Source organism: Thalassophryne amazonica, chromosome 2 (genome assembly GCF_902500255.1).
Source record: "Thalassophryne amazonica chromosome 2, fThaAma1.1, whole genome shotgun sequence".
NCBI lineage: Eukaryota > Metazoa > Chordata > Actinopteri > Batrachoidiformes > Batrachoididae > Thalassophryne > Thalassophryne amazonica.
Genome location: NC_047104.1, coordinates 28,822,350 through 28,845,419, shown reverse-complemented (window position 1 = coordinate 28,845,419; position 23,070 = coordinate 28,822,350). Strand labels below are relative to the sequence as shown.

Sequence of the window (23,070 nt, the reverse complement as noted above, 5' to 3'; positions counted from 1 at the left end):
ATGGGCCAGATTCAGAGCGGCAGCGATAAGGAAGTGACTCTTGCACACATTCAGATGCTCTATCAAAGGTTTATGAGAGAATGTCCAAGTGGCAGTCTGCATTTACATGAATTCAAGAAAATCTTTGGGATCAACAGCAATTCCATGGGAGAAGCTGCATATATGGAAAACATCTTCAGATCCTTTGACACAAATAAGGCAATGACTGTGGCTTTACGTTTTTGCCAGGACAACAATTTGGTAGTTTTGTGAATATTTCTTGTTATTTTACTCAGTGTCACATCGTCATCTCAACCTTTGTTCATTCCTCCCAACTATCTACATCTCAGGATGGAAAAATCGATTTCATGGAATACGTGGCAGCAGTGAACCTTGTTCTTCGAGGAAAACTGGAGGACAAACTGAAATGGTCTTTCAGAGTTTACGACAGAGATGGAAATGGTTGTCTAGAAAGAAATGAACTGAGAGTAATTTTAAAGGTAAGCATTATGATTTAGTAAGTCCCTTTGGCTGTTCCCTTGTTTTTTCACTCAGGGTCATCACAGCAGATCTGCATTTTGATTTGGCACATGTTTTACACCGGATGCCCTTCCTGACACAACTCAAGAATTACATGGAGAAACGTGGCAGTGGTGGCGTTTGAATTGGGAACCTTCTGCAACCAAGCTTATACTAACCTTAAATTTGGACAATGAAATTGAGAATAATATTAACTCATTTATTAACTATTTATTTTTATCATATACCTAAAGAATAAATAGCAATACACCCTTTTCGCAGACGGGTAATATTTTTCATACCACCCGAGTAATCAGCCAATCTGGACAGCGGACAGGTGCCACGACAAAGAGGCGCGGTCAGAGGAACTGTGAAATACTGGTGAGTCACTATTAATAATTTCTTACATGTCCAACCTTGTAGGTTGATCGTTAAAATTAAATTCGTTAGTTATAAAAGCCATCATAATTATTTATAGGAAAAAGTTCTATTTTTTTTTTTCTACTAAGGTTTGAACTTTGAGTGTTTACACAGGAGAGAAAAGTGAGAAAATGTTAATGCCTGTTTGAGAAAAGTGTATAAAGTGTGTAGTGAGGGGTTTTACAGCCTTAAAACATCTATAATAATTGTAAAAAATAACGCTGACTACTTCACAGATTTTGCCTATCCTGGGTTATTTTTAGAACATAACTCCCGCGATAAACGAGGGACCACTGTATATGATAAAATTGTTATCAAGTTGTTCACCAATGAATATGGCTTTTTACACCCTTCAGAAAACCATACAACATTTATCATTTATAGATATATGATAAAATCTTTATTAAGTTGTTTTATCAATGATTATGGCTTTTTACACCCTTCAGAAAACCATACACCCTGAGGCCGAAGGGTGTATGGTTTTCTTCAGGGTGTATAAAGCCATATTCATTGGTGAACAACTTGATAACTGATAATATCATGACCCTTGTCATATAAAATACCACTTGATGTGTCCTGTCAAAAATGTAACTGTTATTGATTAACAACAATAGCTGCTGTTATTTCTATTAGTTGTATATCATACAAATGTTGTACTGTACTGAAAGTTTACTTTAAAATGCATATTTGCAAATTTACTATAAATTCTGTCACCTCACCAAAGGGGGAAAAAAAAAACACTTGAAGCCACCACAAGTGAAATCTTGTTTTAAAGAATTTCTTGTCTCATCAAAGGAAGTATTCTTTGATTAGATTTCTTACAATTGGATGTCTCAACAACAACTTAAATATTTTAAGTTACACAATACAGTTGTACGTGCTTCTGGCTACAAGTAGTGGTTACACTCAAGTGCCAGATATTTTTAGCATCAGTACTCAGAAATCCTATTTCAGGAGATCAGTGTACTACACACAGCAATAATCAGTCTGTGTTGTTACCGCTTTACATGGCATTCCACCATGGATATTTGAGTTGCATTTGAGTGCTGCTTAAAATGTTTTAAAGCAGATTTAATAAGATAATAATAATAAAATAAGGTGGAATGATCACTGTTAAAGTGGATGATTTCATATTCCTGTCTGACGGAGCACTCCCTTTAAGGTGCGTTTACGCATAAGCAAGACGCGTTACGAATGTCATTTTTCTGTCATTTGTGACACATTCCTGACATTCTTAACGTGACTTAACGCATCTGAATAGGTTTCTTAATAGGGCGTGTTGGTGCATGATATTCTTGATATTCGTGGAGCATGTTTTTGCCTGTCAAAAAATCTTCCACAAATGTCACACACCACCCTCATTTCGTCTCATGTCGTGGAGATCGCAACTGAGCGTGTTGATCCATCTTGATGAGTTGTGATCCTTAATAGAACATGACAACGTTCGTAGTGGTTCCTGTGATGGTTCTTGGAGCCGAAACTGTCACGCGTTATTACGTGACACGGAAACTGTCAAGTTTTGACACGACTTGTAACGTGGCGTCACATTTCACTGCACACCACGACGAATCAGTTTTCTGTCACGTGCGCACAATTAAACTTGGCTCCACAGCGTTCAGTTTGATGCAGTATGCCGAAGAGGAACAGTGACACGAAGACAGCCAAATGTCGTTCCACAATTCCTGCTGAAGCTCCTCAGGACGCTCCTGCAGGTGTTCCACCTGCTGTTGTAACCGATGAGCAGGAGAACGAGTCTGAGTGAGAGGAAACTCACGTGCAGCCAGACATCTCTGCACCTCCTCCAGTCAGGCGGAGGAAGAAGCGCGCGCACAATTAAACCCTGCTGCACTGCATTCAGTTTGATTGCTGACACCAAGTCGGCTAAAAGTCTCATTTCAATGCTCTTCAGCGCGCTCCTATAGGTGTTCCACCTGCTGCATGTGCCTGATGTTTGGGAAAATGCGCGAGACAAGACTTGCCGCATGAAGCCACACATCTGGCTCTGTCCGTCTGCGCCACTCCATGGCACAGAGCCCAACTACGCATGCAGTCACAAAGTTCTTCTGAAAAACTGGAGTGATCTGAATTTGGTTGGATGAATATGGGTGTGTGTGTGTGTGGAGACAATTCACCTCATTCACAAAGTGACAGAACTTAATGATGCGCTGTTAAGTGCAATAGCGTGCAATAACGCGGAACATTATTCTTGACCGTGCGTAATGGTTCCTGATAATTCTCCAGCAACACGTGCCATTAATCATAACATGTGGTAACAGGTTGCAGCAGTTCCTCAGGACACCTGACGCAAATAATGTTTTGTTGTTTAGTTTTGTAGGTGGTTCCCCAAACTTCAATACAATAGGTCATGTATGAAACAAGTAATGAATAATTGTGCTTTATACAAAATGGCAATGTCTTTTGACATTTTTGACTGAATTTATATGTGTTTTCCAACTTAATTTATTTTCAATATTGTGTATGAGTAAATCTATATACATAAAGAACTACGTCTGTCTGTCTGGAATAAACTCCCAAATTTGTAGCCCTAAAAACTATATATATTCTGAATCCTCATGACATGGGGAACAAACTGCTACCATTTTTTTAAAAGTTGAACTGAAAATTACCCCCAAAATATACATTTATTTAGGACCATACACTGTTGTACCATGTGCGATAAACTCCCAAACTATAATATGTAGCCCTAAAAACTATATATATTCTGAATCCTCGTGACACGGGGAATAAACTGGTACCATTTTCTAAAAGTTGAACTGAAAATTACCCCCAAAATAGCCGGCTGTGGGTATGACCAGGCAGATTCAAATTTCCAGCCCTGTATATGTGTTGGCCATCTCTGTTTATTTAATCCCTTTCTTCAGCTACTTTATGTTCTCAACTGTTAAGCACCTGACTGTCCTGTACAACCCAGTTTGCCTTCCTGTCTGAATACATTAATTTTATGTTTGTAAAATTGCAATGTGAAAACAATGAAATACACCACTACCTCAGTTTTGAGTCATTGATATTTAGATTTACTGTTACCTACCTTTTGTGTGTAATTTTGTTATAATTTGATTGAAAAACAAAGTCTGCATGAAGGACTTCAAATGTGTTTGACTTTTAACCAAGTATTTCCACTTAGTTTGGGGAGTCCACCTCTTATAGTTCTGCTGGACAAACTTTAGCCCATTAACTGTTATATTTATAAGACATCAGCATTACAAAAACAAATGTTGGGCAGTTGTTTTGATTAAAATGATTGGCATTTGGCTTATGTCTAAAACAGGTTAACCCGGGCAGCGCCGGGTACCCCAGCTAGTTTCTACATAAATTCCTTGGCTTATTTCCAAATATGATACCAAAATGTTTTACCAAAATGAAGCGATAATTGATTTGAGTCAAACCATTCTTTGAACTTCTGTAGTTCCCTCGCCATCATGTCCAGAACCTGTCCCAAATGATCCCCACAACAAAACACAGTCATGTCATCACCAAATAAAATGCAACTCACAAACCTAGAAACCAAACATATCTCATTGATATACAAAAGAAACAACAAAAGCCGAAGGGCTGGGCCCTGGGACATCCCAAAAGTGCACTTCAAAAATTCTGAATTTATCCCACCAATTTGAACACACTGATACCTGTTGTGCAAATAATTTGCTATCCAATCATGAGCTAATCCTCTGCTATCATACTTCCATAATTTATCCAATAGTACGAATAAGTACAAATCAGGGCAAATCATGGCAGAAAACCACAAAAACAATGAGTTGATAGGCAGGCGTGAATGATCCCACTGCAGTGACAGTGTTGTGTGAGCAGGAACACAGGGTGAGCAGCTGGGACGTGGTGCAGCACATCACACCGCTGATGTGGAGAACAATAAAATAAAAACTAGGGATGTCCTGATCTGACCACGTGATCGGAAATCGGGCCCGATCACGTGGTTTCAGACTTGATCGAAATCAGACGTTGCATCCCGATCAGGAATCTGATATAGATTTTATCCTCATTATTTTGTTCAGCGCTATTTCAAGCTCATTATTGCAGATTAATGGCGTTGTTGAAGTCTCTCATATGTGGAATGAACGGATCACGACAGTTTATTGCCGTAAAGCGCAGCAGAATACGGCACCAGTTTGAGCAGGAGGCGCACATAAAGATGTCTGCGGTGTGGAGATTCTTTACAGTCGATGAGAACAACAGTGCAATAGCAAACTGCATAACATGCAAGCTTGGCATTTCAAGAGGGGGGTAAGGATAAAGCTGCGTTTAATACAACAAACCTCAGGCATCTCAAAAACAAACACCCGCAACAATACATGGAGTTTGCTAAATCAACACAATCCAAAATGACTCAACCCATGCTCCACGAAACATTCAAACAGAAGGAAAAAAAAATGCCCTGTGACAGTGAAAAGGCACAAGGAATCATCGCCAAGATAGCCCAAATGATAGCGATCAGTGACCAAACATTAACCTTTGTCGAAGACCTGGGCTTATTATGTTGATGGATTTCTTGGAGCCTCGTTTTGAAATGCCTTCTTGCCACTATTTTACAGAGAAAGCTCTGCCAGCACTCCAAAAGATGGTTAAGGACAAACCTCTTATCTTGTTATCAGACGTGCCCTTTATTTCGCTTACCACAGATGTCTGGAGTTCGGCTGTCACTCCGATGTCCCTATTAAGCCTCACCGCTCAGTGGGTCGACTCTAGTTTTGTTTTACGCCGTGTGACACTGCATGCCCAGGAATTTTGCAGATCCCACACAGCAGAGTGTATCAAACAGACTATGGAAAAAATGCTAAACAACTGGGGTATCAACAAGCAACGGGGCCACGTAATTTTACGCGACAACGCTGCTAATATGAAGAAAGCAATGAGTGAGATGGAGGTGCAGAGTGCAGGCTGTGTCACGCATTCTTGCCAACTTTGTGTGCATGAGGGCTTGCTTTCTCAATGCAACGTGATAGACACCTTGGCTACCGCGAGGAAGATTGTAGGCCACTTCAAACACTCTCCTCTGGCTTACTCTCGCCTTGAAGACATTCAGACGGATTTGAATATGGAAATCAAGTGCCTACAACAAGATGTGCAGGTGAGACTCATCTCAACAATTTAGTTTATTCTCTCAGCACCTTTTACTCTCTGTTGTAGTTTACACACAACTAAAGCAAATCCTATTATTTTATGCACAGACTGGGTGGAATAGCAGCCTCTAGTCTACATGCTGCAGAGCCTACAAGAGCAGAAAAGACCACTCAGCGTCTATGCAACTGAGCGCACACTACCAGCAGTACTGACCGCTAACCAGTGGGAGCTCATAAAGAAGATTGCAGATGTACTAGTCCCCTTTGAGGAGTTGACCAGGGAGGTGAGCAGAGAGGATGCAACTGCAGCTGATGTGATCCCTGCCATAACAGGTGTATTTTTATTTATATTACATTTATTGATATTGTTCGAATCAAACCATCATCCCATGTATTCATTTATTTATGTATTAGTCCTCAGACGTATTCTGTCTCGTGAGGAGGAGGATGACCAGGGAATCAAGACCATGAAGAGAACCCTCTTAGAGGCAGTGGAGAAGCGCTTTGCTGATGTTGAAACTCATCCCCTCTTCTACATCGCCACTCTACTATATCCCAGATACAAAGATGGGCAAGTATAGTAAAATTATAGTCCACCATGTACACCATATAAAGTTCATATACAGCAAAATCTTTACCTTTACAATCTTTACATAAATATTGTTTTTTATTTTAATTTTTCATTATGAGTCCATAATTAAGGTAGTTGTAAGGCTGTGCTATGTGGTGCCTCTTATGGTTTACTTTTTTTTTTTTTTTTTCATTTTTAGCTTTTTCACAAAGTCAGCCAACTTTATACTTGCAAGGGAATACCTCATCCAGGAAGTGGCGAAGACAGAAGAGAAGAGGGCCACGAGTTCAGAGGAAGCAGAGGCTGCAGCCAGCCCTGAGAGCAAAGCACCACGCCTTGAGGCATGCAGCACCTTGGACAGAGCCTTTGAGGAAATCTTACAAGACAGACAGTCTCAAACCTGGTCTATGAGTAGTACATCAGCAGAAGTGCAGGTGCAGACCTACCTGTCTGAGCAAACCATCCCTAAAAGAGATGACCCACTTCATGACTGGAAAGAACATGCTAATCAGTTCCCCTCTATGGCTGCACTTGCATCCCAGTATCTCTGTGCTCCTTGCAGCTCTGTAGAGAGTGAGAGGCTCTTTAGTTCTGTTTCAAATATCCTTGATGAGAATAGAAACAGGCTCAAGTCAAACAAGGTAGAGATGTTGGTTTTCATTAAGAAAAACATACATTTTATCCTTTAAGCCAGAAGAGGACAGTAAGACTTAGGAGTGCAGTTCTAAAAAGCACTTTACTGGCCTCATGTTATGACTCTTTATAGCACTTTTATTTTCTTATTTGTTTACAAGCCTGCTGGGTATTTTAAGTTGAGATACTGTTTGTTTTTATTTATTTAATTCAAATTTATATTTTTATTTTTGCACTATTGTTACTTGATTGTTCAAACTACCTTACAAAAGTGCTCTGTTACATTGTTGTACTATTATTACTTGATTGTTCAAGCTACCTCTAGGTGAAGTGCACTGTTTAAGTGATAAATAATAAAATAAGGTGATTAAAATGAAAATATATATTTAGCATTTGTTCATTGTTCATTCAGTTTTTTAAAGAATCTTATCGGGACTCAGTATTGGCAGATACTCAAAATCAGATGACTTGGAATCGGATCAGGGCCAAAAAAAAACTGATTGGGACATCCTTAATAAAAACCAGCTGGATAATTAGTGAATATCACTGGGTTTATATAAATAATAAATAAAGGGGATGCAATACAGAACCCTGCGGTTAAAAAACCCTGGTTAAATAAAAAAATAAATTTCACTCACAGGATTCGAACCTGCAATTTACAAAAGCTCTGATTACTAGATGGAAACTTTACCACTGCGCTACAATCACTGTTTTATAACAGGAGCGTGAAATGGCTAAAATCAACAAGCAGATAAACATATTTCTTAAAAAACGAGAAAAAGCACCTTGATAACTGACCAAACGTTGTTTGTTGCGGCGTATTTCTGCTGATACATGACTGAAAGTAGCGTATTTGTCACACTGTTGGCTTGTCATATAGTCCTGCATCGTTCACAGGACACACATGTCGGGCCGGGCCCACACACATGTCAGGCCCAACATGTGTATATTGTCAGACAGATGTGACATTCAGATCGCCTGCTGTGTGTCCACATTAACTGATGGTCAGTTTCTCCAGCCTGCCGCAAAAGCGACATATGTTTTTATGTATTTCCTACGTGAGGGCAGCAAGCACACACAAGCACGTCTGTCAAAACACAGTACGTGTTCTGCAGCTGTGACATCCAGAAACAGAGATATCTCAACAGCTGTTGGCAGCCAGCCAGCCACAGCCCCGTCCGTTCAGTGCACAGACCAAGGTGTCACTCTGTGATCAGATGAGAGGTGCCTCGTCTGCATGGCACCTCCACATGCACACAGATGTTGGGGGGAGAGGGAGGAGAAACACGTGTGTGTGTGTGTGTTGCGAACACATACACACACACGTGTTGTGGGGGAGGCGACACTCTGGCACACCACATGCGTACTTGGCAACTTCACAGTTGTGGGGGCACTTAGACAAATTTCACCGCCAGCTCGAAAGTGATTGTCTGCTGACTGTTTTCGTGCGCACAGCGCGAATGGCCACACATTTTCTAAGTGCTAAGCAAACAGTGTAGATGTTTGTGTGTGTCACCTGGAGAGGGATCAAATGGACTCTCACAGCACACACTCTGTCTTTCAGCTGCTGGTGTGCGCATATGGTTGTAGCAACAGGTGTACGAGGCGTTGGAGGCAGCTATGATTTTATACATATTGCATACAATTCCTGCTTCATGCGCAATTCATGTGCAATTCGACTACATTCGTACTATGTGTGAAGGGGCCGTAAGGTGTGATCTATGGTATCGAATGCTTTCTGTAAAAAACCCTCCAGTATATTGTTTGTTTTCAATTGCATTTGTAATATGTTCCACATAGTCAAGTGCCGCCAATTAAGTAGTATGATTTTTTTGCATTTGGTAAAGCGTATTTGTGCTGATATGTGACTGAAAGTGGCATATTTGTCATACTGCTGAATTGTCCTGGTCCTGCGGCATGCCACTCACAGACCTCACGGCCCGACACGTGTGTCCTGTCAGATGTGACATTCAGATCGCCTGCTGCATGTCCAAACGGACTGATGGTCCATTTTTATGTGTTTAGTATTTCCACACAGGTACACACATTAGTGTGTCCATCAAAACACGGGACGTGTGCTGCAGCTGTGATGTCCAGAACCGGAGATGTCTCAACAGCTGTGGGCAGCCAGCCATGTCCCCTGTCCTGTCAGCACACACACCCTGTCTGCGGGGGGGTGCGCAAACCACATGTACACATGTGTTGGGGGGAGTGTGCAAAACACACACACGTGTTGTTGGGGGGAGCTGACACTCTGGCACGCCATGTGCAACTTCAAAGTCATGGTACACTTGGACAAATTTCACTGCCAGCTCAACAATGATTGTCTGCTGACTGTTGTCATGTTAATAGTGCAAATGGCCACACATTTTCTAAGTGCCAAACGAGCGGTGTTAGATGTTCATGTGTGTCATCTGGAATTTTGCTGACACCTGCCGCAAGAGGGATCGATGGGCTCGCACAGCGCACACTTTGTCCTTCAGCCGCTGATGTGTGCAAATAGTTGTAGCAACAGGTGTACGAGGCAGCTACAATTTTACACATTTTGCACACAATTCCTGCACACTTTACGTGCAAATTGACCAAATTCGCACTATGTGTGAAGGGGCTCTTAAAGGTGGATGATTTCATATTCCTATCTGACAGAGTGCTCCCTTTAGGGTGGACAGTGTCATATTTCTGTCTGACAGAGCATTCCCTTTAGAGCCCCTTCACACAAAAAACAAAGTTGAATGAAAGAACCAGGAACCGGTCGAAAATCCGAGAACAAAAAAACAAAATGGGGAACCGTGAAACATTGCCTCTAATTTAACACGTCATGTGCACTGAGCCATCACTTACAGCTCTCAGTGAGTGGCTGGCCAGTGATCAGCTAATATGTTGCTGTGCTGTGTGCGCTCAGATGTGGCTGGCCGGTCCCCATGTGATCTTGTCTGTACATTATTATTAGCATGTCCTGCACGCCACATGTGTTGCGGGGAGGTGGGGGCGAGTGCGCGATACACAAACGCCACATGTGTTGGGGGAGCCGTCACACTGGCACACCAAAGGTGTTGGGGGGAAGGGTGGTTCGGCACAGTCACACCCATGTGTGTTGCTTGGTAATGCACACTCGTTTAGCACTTACAGAATTTTCACAGACAGCTCAAATGTGGTCCTCTGCACTCCACTATTGTGCCTTTTGTAAGTGCCCAGTGAGCAGTGTTGGATAGTTGTGTGTGGAACCTGGAATTTGACCGGCATCTCCCAAGAGGGGGGTCGAATGGGCACTCACAGGGCATTCACTGTCTTTCAGCCACTGGTGTACATGAATAGTTGATGGTTGTGGCAACAGCTGTACAAGGTGTTTGAGGTGGCTCTGATTTTTCACGAGTGGCATGCGATTCCTCCTTCGTACGTCACTCGGCTTCAATCGTGCTATGTGTGAAGGTGGCCAATTTCATATTCCTACCTGACTGAGCACTCCCTTTAGGGTGAGCAATTTCATATTTCTATCTGAAGGAGCGCTCCCTTAAAGGTAGACAATTTCACATTTCCATCTGAGGCAGCACTCCCATTAGGGTTTATGAGTTCACATTTGAGACACATTATAATTGACTGTAATTGAAATCATTCATAGTCTGCGAACAAGATAACTGTGTTGGGAAGGTGTCGTAGCACGGACCCACAACAGGGGGCGCAAATGAACGGACAATGAATAAGCCAAAAAGGTAACAATTTAATGTTGCGATAATACACAACGAAACGTACTGTAATCTGCACAGTCAATTTAACACCAGGTGACGTGTGGGCAGGCTTGATGATAGAAAACCCCCGACGAGAGAGAAGCTGCGTCCCACACGGCTTCCACCACCAACGGTCTGAAGAACACCGGAGCCGCCAAGTCCCGAGTCCCCAGGTGGCCTCTGTCTTCGGCTGTCGACCCTGGTACTGCTGGCAGAAAGCAGAAATATGATGAGTGAGTGTGAGTCCGCACACTCAGTAAATCCACAGTTAACGAGGGAGGAAGCACCTCCACCTCCAAGCACACACTCGTGCAGCTCCTGTTTGAGCACTTATCTGGGTGGGAGGTGTTGCGAAGCCGTCGCTGAACACCTCAAACGCCACCTCCACAGACGAGTCTCACCGACAGGAAAACGGCTGCAAAGAAGAGTTTAGACAGATACACAGTCTTAAGTTCACAGAGAAATTACCTTGGTAATGGTAGTCGATTTCTCGGCGGGGAGGTGGAGTTGCAGTCCGGCTTTTATGGTGGTGATGATGAACGAGTGACAGCTGGTGCAGAGGATGAGTGACAGCTGTCACTTCTTCTGGGTCTGGCGCCGTCTCGTGCTTGGAGCCCGCACTCCAAGCAGGGCACCCTCTGGTGGTGGTGGGCCAGCAGTACCTCCTCTTCAGCGGCCCACACAACAAACTGAGTCTGAATGTTTTTGTGTGTATGTAAACCTATGGTAGTAGCTATTCTTTGAGCATTTGAACTGATATTAGTTAGTTTTTTTCTCATCTGTTCAGATCATCTACAAGATACGTAAGCACAGTGACCCATCTCTGACAGAACACTGATGACATCTGTGACAGAATATTTGATCTGCTGGACAAGAATAAAGACAGTAAGGTCTTAATTCACTTGCTAACTTCCCAGCCTGTGTTTTTAATTACCTGATTTAGGGTTTATCTCATGCTAACAGAAACATAAATACCTCTGCTCAGATTTCTTGTGTACCTATTTTTTGATGACTAGATCCCAAAGTTTTAAATTTACATTGAAATTTGAAATCTAAAAAATATAAACCAGTCGGTTTAGGAAGTGCAGCACTTCTGTCTGTACTTTGTGCTTCAGTTTTTATTGGACGAATACTTCTAGAGCTGTTTCATGTCCCTCGTTATTTCATTTAAAACAGGTTAATCATTGTAACACATTATGAATTATTCAATTCTCTCTCTGTGTGTGTGTGTGTGTGTGTGTGTGTGTGTGTGTGTGTGTGTGTGTGTGTGTGTGTGTGTGTGTGTGTGTGTGTGTGTGTGTGTGTGTGTGTGTGTGTGTGTGTGTGTGTTGTGTTGTGTTGTCACTTTCATAATGTTTAGGTCAGATTTCTTTGGAGGAATTTATTGAAGGAGCTGAAAAGGATCCCTGGATTATGGATTAACTCAAACTGGACTTTGGACCTTGTAGTTGGTTCCTGGAACAGCAGGAAAGGGCAGTGTGACTTTTTTGTTGTGGGGGACTACACACACACACACACACACACACACACACACACACACACACACACACACACACACACACACAGAGGGGTAAAAAAGCATTTAGTCAGTCCCTGATTGTGCAAGTTCTCCTACTTAGAAAGATGAGAGAGGTCTGTAATTTTCAACATAGGTACACTTCAATTATGAGAGACAAAATGAGAAAACAAAAAAATCCGGAAAATCACATTGTTGGATTTTTAAAGAATTTATTTGTAAATTATGGTGGAAAATAAGTATTTGGTCACCCACAAACAAGCAAGATTTCTGGCTCTCACAGACCTGTAACTTCTTCTTTAAGAAGCTCTTCTGTCCTCCACCTGTTACCTGTATTAATGGCATCTGTTGGAACTCGTTATCTGTATAAAAAAACACCTATCCACAGCCTCAAACAGTCAGACTCCAAACTCAACCACGGCCAAGACCAAAGAGCTGTCGAAGGACACCAGGAAGAAAATTGTAGATGGGCACCAGGCTGGGAAGAGTGAATCTGTTAAAGATTTTGTATATATGTTATCACTGTTAAACATTTGTACCTTTGTCTTCTTTCTCATGAAAACGGTGTTGGAACTTTGCCTCTTTGGGGTCTCAAATTGCCTTGTGAGTTGTGTTTTGCACATATCATGCATGCTCTACAATGCTGTTTTGCATATGCATCGAACCCATAAAGACAAAAAATAGATTGCAATTGCGATAGCATACCCCCTGATGAGACATGCGTCACGCCATGGCTCATAATAGCTGCCCATTTAAACATATTTTTTGGCAATATGGGTTTCTTTTGTGGTCATAAGTACAAATCATTTGCGAATGTAGCTCCTTTGTGTAACCACATCTGCCTTTCTTTCTCAGGTGCTTGCTGTTGCATCTCAGCAAGCAGTACGTGACCCAAGTGCAAATCTGGAGTGGTTTCCTGTACAACAAAAATAGAAGAAGCTGCTGCTGCCTCTTTTGCTGCACTGTCAGCAAAATCATTTCCTTTTGAAACACTGTCAGAGCCTTTGGTGTGAGCCGCACATTTGCATATAGCAATTTGTTTAGGCAATTTCACAGCTTTCAGTAGTGCAGTTAGGAGAGTGGCATGAGTCACTGGCTTTCCAGATGATGTCACCATTCCACGCTCTTCCCACAGTTTTGCAAACACATGCACTGTGCTGAAAGCGTACTGGCTGGCTGTATAAATTGTTACAGCCGTACCTTTAAACAGATAGCAAGCTGCAGTTAAAGCAACTAATTCAGCTGCTTGTGCTGAAAATGACGATGGCAATGAAGCAGAATCCAATACTTCTGAATTTGTGACAACAGCATATCCAGATTGTGTTTGTCCATAAGCATTTTTAGTGGAAGAACCATCCACATACACAATTGTACTGTTTGGGATGGGTGTGTCCTGGAGGTCTGGGCGTGCTTTCGTACAGACTGTTGCTACATCAAGACAATTGTGCTCACAATTTGTCTCACAATTGTGAGACAAATGACTCTCATGACCTGTACCCAGACCAATGGAAGTATGATGACCCAGACACCGATGATGATGACAATGATGACATCACCTCTGGGGTGTAAGCCTATAGAACATACCATGATGAACCCCTTAGTGAAAATCTCAAAAGAAGTGCTAAGCTGGGTGATGCCTACTATGTTTAACAGGCGATAAACAGGAGGGGAATGTTAAAGATTTTGTATATATGTTATCACTGTTAAACATTTGTACCTTTGTCTTCTTTCTCATGAAAACGGTGTTGTGCTGTCTTGCACCTGTCTTAACGAAACCCTGAGAATGAACTTGTTATTCAACCTTGTTTTAGCATGCTGGGGTCAATCTGAACTGGGAATGAAGAGCTGGATGTACTTATTATTATTATACAACTTTGTTTTTTAGCCGCTAACGACTGGGAGTGAAGCATGATGGGGTCAGGCTGAACTGGGAGTAAAAGAACTGGAGGTTGTTTTGACTGTTGTGATGTGATGCTTAGTGTGAAGAACAGGACACTCCAGGCAGATGCAGAATAGCTGATAACTGCAACAGACGAACGGGATGTGCTGACCTTCGACGATAAGAGTAAAAGAAAGAAACTGTTTTTCCTTACAGCTGCACTTATTGACGTATGTGTTTATGTTACGGGAAGAAACTTGTCTTGCGTCATCCCCCCCACCCTTAGGACAAGTTTTATGATGTGGTGAGGGCTTCTCTAATAAAAGAGCGGGAGCGCAGGCCAGACTTTAGTGTAGCCTTGGTGTACAGCCTGACTGCACTCCGCGCGAGATAAATTTGACTTTCTGTCTCACTGGTGTTTCTTGACTCTGTTTGTCTTATCAAGGTTTTAAGAATGTTTGGAGGCGAAAATACCCAACAGAATCTACAATAGTCAAGCAGGTTGGTGTGAATAAATCAACTGTGGGAGCAATTGTAAGAAAATGAAAGACATACAAGACCATTGATAATCTCCCTCCATGGGGCTCCATGCAAGATGTCATCCTTTGGGGACAAAATGATCATGATAACGGTGAGCAAAAATCCCAGAACTACATGGAGGGACCTGATGAATGACCTGCAGAGAGCTGGGACCAAAGTAACAAAGGCTACACACTGTGCAGAGAGGGACTCAAATCCTGCAGTGCCAGGCGTGTCCCCTTGCTTAAGCCTGTACGTGTCCAGGCCCGTCTGAAGTTTGCCAGAGAGCATATGGATGATCCAGAAGAGGACTGGGAGAATATCATGTAGGTCAGATGAAACCAAAATAGAACATTTTGGTAAAAACGGTAGTCGTGTTTGGAGGAAGAACAAAGCTGAGTTGCATTCCAAGAACACCATACCTACTGTGAAGCATGGGGTTGGAAACATCATGCTTTGGAGCTGTTTTTCTGCAAAGAGGACAGGACAACTGATCCGTGTTAAGGGAAGAATGAACGGGGCCATGTATCGTGAGATTTTAAGCCAAAACCTCCTTCCATCAGTGAGAGCATTGAAGATGCAATGTGGCTTGGTCTTCCAGCACGACAATGATCCCAAACACACCACATGGGCAACGAAGGAGTGGCTCTGTAAAAAGCATTTCAAGGTCCAGGAGTGGCCAAGCCAGTCTCCAGATGTCAACCCCATAGAAAATTTGTTGAGGGAGTTGAAAGTCCATGTTGCCCAGCAACAGCCCCAAAACATCATTGCTCCAGAGGAGATCTGCATGGAGGAATGGGTCAAAATACCAGCTACAATGTGTACAAACCTAGTGAAGACTTACAGGAAATGTTTGACCTCTGTCATTGCCAACAAAGATTATGTTACAAAGTATTGAGTGGAACTTTTGTTATTGACCAAATACTTATTTTCCACCATAATTTACAAATAAATTCTTTAAAAATCCTACAATGTGATTTCCTGGGGGTTTTTTTTTCTAATTTTGTCTCTCACAGTTGTAGTGTACCTATGTTGAAAATTACAGACATCTCTCATCTTTCTAAGCAGGAGAACCTGCAGAATCAGGGACTGACTAAAGACTTTCTTACCCCACTGTGTGTGTGTGTGTGTGTGTGTGTGTGTGTGTGTGTGTGTGTGTGTGTGTGTGTGTGGTGTGTGTGTGTGTGTGTGTGTGTGTGTGTGTGGTGTGTGTGTGTGTGTGTGTGTGTGTGTGTGATGTTACAAGAGTCAGTATGGCATGGCCATCCCAGGGTGGTAGCTACAGACTTGTCAGGGTCAATGAAGAATTAAACAAATGCTCCAGTCATTTATATGTATATCACATAATTTGTCTCATCATAAAAATTCCAAAAAGGTATAATTTGGACTATCTCTGACTGAACGTTCTGGAGTTACGGGGTGAAAACAGCAAAAAATGGTGGCAATGGCCGATTTCAATTTGCACAGGGGTCGAAAGTTAAATTAGCTTGAACTGTATTAAAAAGGGATGAAACTTAATTCTATCTGATGGAGCGCTCCCTTTAGGGTTGACAGGGTTTTAAAAAGAAATTAGAGCACTGAGCTCATAGAGTGCAAACCTCTGCCAACACTAGTTTCCAATTCAGCAAACTTTTACCTTTAAAAAATTTTCCAAGGTCAAAGTCCTGTTCGAAGTGGCTTTTCATAAGCTAAATTAGATGTGACCAAATGTCAGGCGTATGCACTCAACAAAAATATAAACGCAACACTTTTGGTTTTGCTCCCATTTTGTATGAGATGAACTCAAAGATCTAAAACTTTTTCCACATACACAATATCACCATTTCCCTCAAATATTGTTCACAAACCAGTCTAAATCTGTCATAGTGAGCACTTCTCCTTTGCTGAGATAATCCATCCCACCTCACAGGTGTGCCATACCAAGATGCTGATTAGACACCATGATTAGTGCACAGGTGTGCCTTAGACTGCCCACAATAAAGGTCACTCTGAAAGGTGCAGTTTTATCACACAGCACAATGCCACAGATGTCGCAAGATTTGAGGGAGCGTGCAATTGCCATGCTGACAGCAGGAATGTCAACCAGAGCTGTTGCTCGTGTATTGAATGTTCATTTCTCTACCATAAGCCATCTCCAAAGGCGTTTCAGAGAATTGGCAGTACATCCAACCAGCCTCACAACCGCAGACCACGTGTAACCACACCAGCCCAGGACCTCCACATCCAGCATGTTCACCTCCAAGTTCGTCTGAGACCAGCCACTCAGACAGCTGCTGAAACAATCAGTTTGCATAACCAAAGAATTTCTGCACAAACTGTCAGAAACCGTCTCAGGGAAGCTCATCTGCATGCTCGTCGTCCTCATCGGGGTCTCGACCTGACTCCAGTTCGTCGTCGTAACCAACTTGAGTGGGCAAATGCTCACATTCGCTGGCGTTTGGCACGTTGGAGAGGTGTTCTCTTCACGGATGATGCGAAGGAGATGTGTTGCACTGCATGAGGCAAATGGTGGTCCCACCAGATACTGACTGGTATCCCCCCCCCCCCCCCCCCCCAGTAAAACAAAACTGCACCTTTCAGAGTGGCCTTTTATTGTGGACAGTCTAAGGCACACCTGTGCACTAATCATGGTGTCTAATCAGCATCTTGATATGGCACACCTGTGAGGTGGGATGGATTATCTCAGCAAAGGAGAAGTGCTCACTATCACAGATTTCGACTGGTTTGTGAACAATATTTGAGGGAAATGGTGATATTGTGTATGTGGAAAAAGTTTTAGATCTTTGAGTTCATCTCATACAAAATGGGAGCAAAACCAAAAGTGTTGCATTTATATTTTTGTTGAGTTAGTTCAAACACTTGAATCAAAGGTTTTTATTTTATTTTTTATTTTTTTTTTGTGGTGTTGTCGGGTTTGTTTGTTTTTCCACCTTTTTCAGTTTCTGAATTCTTTTCCAGATCATTTTTACAGTACATTGGTTGTCTCTGCTTTGCACAATTTGTCTTTGCTTTTTTGCAATTGGTTTCTGACTGATAAGTGGAAGATAGATAAACAGGCATAAAATTGGAACCTCCATCCAATTTTGGTAGTGTAGGTAAATCTATAGCAGAACAATGAGAGTGACTGAGTCACTTTTGATTAAGATATAATGCAAAATGTACATCAGATGGGCTTTTCAATATGAAATTCAAATGGACATAAAAATCCACAATCTGGATCTGGATCAAATTTTGTCAGGCGATAGTGAGTGCCGGTCTGCACCTCACTTTCAAATATGAGAGTGATTTTGGCATGTTTGATTAAGATATAATGTAAAATACACATTAAACTGGGTTTTCAATGTTCGATTTAAATGGCCACAAAATCTGTAATCTGGATCAGATACTCTTCCTATCAGATACTATCTATAAGGGATACTATTCTACATTACATTCTCAAATGTGAAAGAAATTTGATCTTGAAGTTTTGAATAGTTGTTCAGTGTTAAAGGATAGGGATTTCTCCATGTTTTCCAAGATTTTTTCCTGACTTTGACCTTTGACCCATGACCTTGAAAATTTAATCAGTTTTTGCTTATCAGGATATAACTATTCAGTAAAAACTTCATCATGATATGTGGAAAAATGTGGGTTACAGGCTGTTCACAAACAAACAGACAAACAAACAAACAGGTGAAAACATAACTTTTTATGAATTCGTTGGTGGAGGAAATAATTTGTACCATCTGCTTAGTTATTATATTACAGGGTAACAAATGTCACATGTCATAGAATCCAATGGGCACTGAGCTGTTTGACCTTTATTTTGGAGACTAAACATTCAACAGTGTCAAACCTATTTCATTTATGAATCCTATGAGCTCAACCAATAATTTGCATCACTTTTTTTTTTTACCAAAATTGTTACAACTTTAACTTCTGAACCACATACAAATTGAAATTAACTTTTGTGACCATTTTTGCTGTTTTTACTCAGGAACTTCATAACATTAAGTCACTGATCGTCCAAACTATACCTTTTTGGAAACTTCATGATCAGACAAATAATCTGATATACTTTTCAATGTGACTTGAGCATTTTTAAATTTTGAGCCATGTGTAATTTTTCATTGACCCCTACCTGACTATCACCCTGGGATGGCCACCATAAACTTTTGTGTACAACCCCAATTCCAATGAAGTTGGGATGTTGTGCAAAATGTAAATAAAACAGAACACAATTTGCAAATCCTCTTCAACCTATATCACCACTTTGTGAACGACTGCATGAAAAAATAGTCCAACAATTTAAGAACAATGTTTCTCAATGTTCAATTGCAAGGAATTTAGGGATTCCATCATCTACAGTCCATAATATAATCAGAAGATTCAGAGAATCTGGACAACTTTCTACACGTAAGCAGCAAGGCCGAAAACCAACATTGAATGCCTGTGACCTTTGATCCCTCAGTTGGCACTGCATTAAAACCGACATCACTGTGTAATGGATCTTACCATGTGGGCTCAGGAACACTTCAGAAAACCATTGTCAGTTAACACAGTTTGTCACTACATCTACAAGTGCAAGTTAAAACTCTACCATACAAAGCGAAAGCCATACATCAACAACATCCAGAAACACCGCCACCTTCTCTGGGCCCGAGCTCATTTGAAATGGACAGGCCCAAAGTGAAAAAGTGTGCTGTGGTCTGATGAGTCCACATTTCAAATTGTTTTTGGAAATCATGGACATCATGTCCTCCGCACAAAAGAGGATAAAGCCCATCCAGATTATTACCAGCGCAAAGTTCAAAAGCCAGCATCTGTGATGGTATGGGGGTGTGTTAGTGCTCATGGCATGGACAACTTAAACATCTGTGATGGCACCATCAATGCTGAAAGGTACATCCAGGTTTTAGAACAACACATGCTGCCATCCAAGCAATGTCTTTTTCAGGGATGTCCCTGCTTATTTCAGCAAGACAGTGCCAAGCCACATTCTGCATGTGTTACAACAGCGTGGCTTCGTAGTAAAAGAGTGCGGGTACTAGACTAGCCTGCCTGCAGTCCAGACCTGTTGGCCATTGAAAATGTGTGGCACATTATGAAGCACAAAATACGACAACGGAGACCCCGGACTGTTGAACAACTGAAGTCATACATCAAGCAAGAATAGGAAAGAATTCCACCTACAAAGCTTCAACAATTAATCCTCAGTTCCCAAACACTTACTGAGTGTTGTTAGAAGGAAAGGCAGGGTTGGGAGGGTTACTTTAAAAATGTATTCCGATACAGTTACTAGTTACCTGTTGAAAAATGTAATCAGTAACGTAATCCAAGTACCATAATATTAAAGTAATGTAATTTGATTACTTTCAATTACTTCTGGATTACTCCAATATCAAATATGCTAATACAGACAAAAGAAACTAAATAGAAATAGTCTTGACCACATAGTACAGTTTATTAAGCAAAAATTTATTTTACATGACATGCTCTGTTTTACTTCACATTATGAATTAAGAGCACCCACAATATTGTTTTAAACACACCCAGTGTTCACCTGCTAAATTTTCAACAAAAAATGCCAAACAAATGAAGGATAATGAAAACTCAGGCGTGTGCAGATGAATTTGTAATTAAAAGTGGCTTGCAGAACAATATACAAAACAAAAAGAAGTCTACTACTTGTTCAGTAAATTTGCACCATGTTTAACATGTCAGTCCACTTATTGAACTTTCAAAATAAGAACAAAAGCATAATGTAAACCATTAAGTAAATACTGTCAGTAAGGAGGTGTGATCGCTATTTTAATTCTGGGCAAGTTATTGATTTGTGTCCATAGACATTCAAGAAACAGGTGGAATATGCCGGAAAGCTGCGCATGTTGGCAAAGCCACAAACAGAGGAACAAGGGAGACAATATTTCCTTCCATAAGTAAGTGGTTTTGGTTCTTTTTGTCACTTTGTCCGTGATATTTGGATGATAAACAGCTCTATGTCTCCTGCCGTACCTGTGTCGCCCGATGACACGGACCATTAACTCTTCATTTATGTCTAGATGATATTTTCCACTGCTAGACCAATGTCTAGTTAAAATACTTGTCGTTAGTGATTAAAATTGTTCAACGAGACTGGGGATTTTTTTTTTAATTTGCACCTTAAAATAATGCGACTATAATGACCCGCGCTGTGCCGCTCACAGTCACACCCACACATAGAGATGTGTACACACACCACTGACTTCATGAATGAAACTCGGTCAATAAAGGATAATTGTGTAAAAATACTCATATAATATGTATATAAATGTATTGTAATGGTTTTAGGAGCTGCGGTGAACAGCAGCAGTTGCAGCAGGACGCCTCAGCTCAGCAGCTTGAACAGCACAGATCCGTGTAACTTTCAACACTAATATTTGGGAATGTGTGTGTGTCAGAGTAAGTTTAATACTTTCCTGACATAATTTAATGTAATTTAATTTTACTGGCTCGATATCCAGGTCAAAATGGCATTTTAACATGTATTTTGCGAGCATTTTTCTGAGTGTGTCCAGTCGCGGATCTCCATTGAAAATGCATTAACATCTGGGTACTTCATCAATATTTTGCCCGGTTAGGAGATGTCATGTCGCTGTTCATGAAGGGACGTTTTCGTTTCAAAGAAAAAAAATATTATATACAGATAACAGGGTTCTAGCTAGGATAAAATTTTAGCGTAGTGGTAATGTCGAGGGAGCGAAGCGACGGGGGGGTGCGGAAGGGGGGCAGCTTTTGAAAATTCATGATACAAATTGGCCATTCTAGGGGTACCCAAAGGGGAAAAGCCAGGTACGACAGCCCAAGTCCCTTCATCATGTCCAGAAGGCTGGGGAAGTTTGTTAAGTGGGCAATCTCATTCTGGGTTGCCAGTACACGGCCCTCAGTGAGGCAGTCGGAGTCCGTGGACATTTTTAAGTCAAGACTTAAAACCTATTTTTATTCTCTTTCTTATGAGTAGTTTTTATTTTGTTATGTTTTATTCTTTTACTTCTGTTTTTAATTAGGTATTTTAATTTTTTTTTATGTTGAACTGTTCTGTGTGAGGCACCTTGAGACTGCTTTTGTTGTAATTTGGCGCTTTATAAGCTGATTAAATTGAAATTGAACAACATTTTATTGAGTCTTAAAGTAAATAAATATGAAATTGGTTACTGGATCCTTAAACTCTGGACATAATAAACTCTACATGGTGGATCCTTGATCTCTGGACATAAACAGAAATAAAATCTGTTAGCTTTTGTCAAAAGCATTTCCTTTCAGACATTATTATTGGCATGAATGTCTTTCCATACCTATGAGCTGAGCTCTTGCAGCTGTGCTGCAGGTCAGGTTTATAAAGAATGCAACACGTCTCATTTTGGGAGGAAAAAACGTTTTAGTTGATTGTAGTTTATTGTCTGCAGCGCCGCCATTCAGCATAAGCAGACTACGCAGCCTGCGTGGGGCACCAACCATGTTGCACTAGTTTGCAGGGCCTCCAATTGAAATGTGTTGAAATTATTACATTATTACATTTCAAAATCAATATGAATTATTTATGAATAGGCCCATCGTTTTTGTCTTTAAACATTGTGTAGACCCCTACCCCATTACTTAATTGGGGCAAATTAACAGTTTTTTTTTGTTTTTTTTTGCCTAATATAAAGCCCCTATCCACTCCCGCCCCGATTCCCTGAAATGGTACAGCCCTGTTTGCGTCATTCCCTGTTCGCTGTGTCGCCTAACCAGGGTTGCCAGATGTGACAATTTCCAGTCCAATAAATGCTCAAAAATGCAAGGAGGCACTAAATCCTGCGCAGTTTGAACTGATTTTTAAAATGTGTGTGGCAATTCTATACAAAAAACTCGTCCAGGACCAGTGCCATATTTTTACCCTAAACAAACCAGTTGGATGGGAAAACACCCAATCTGGCAACCCTGCGCCTAACTGAAGTAGCACTGCTAGCCCACCTTCGATTCTGACACGAGACGACAAGTTGCCACTATGCCACAATTAAACAATGAAGCGACAGCAGGAGTCTGGAGCTGAAAAACGGAGGAAAAAGAAACAAAAAGATGATGCCCGTGCATCCCTTGCTGGTAAGTACATGTTAAAGGTTTAAATTGTTTTGATTACTTAATGTTCAGTGGTGCTAGGTTGCGTTGGCTTTGCTGATTTGATGTAGCTTTAAACGCTAAACTAATCTGGATAT

At 41.3% G+C, this 23,070-nt stretch overlaps 1 protein-coding gene across 1 annotated transcript; it reads left to right on the top strand.

Annotated features, from left to right (window-relative positions):
• guca1g (guanylate cyclase activator 1g) lies at positions 1-12,425 on the top strand. The gene is given in 5 exon segments (XM_034162662.1): positions 1-198; positions 330-479; positions 11,731-11,771; positions 11,773-11,828; positions 12,304-12,425. Coding segments are annotated over 5 exon segments (567 nt in total).
• Positions 12,426-23,070: the final 10,645 nt, after the last annotated feature.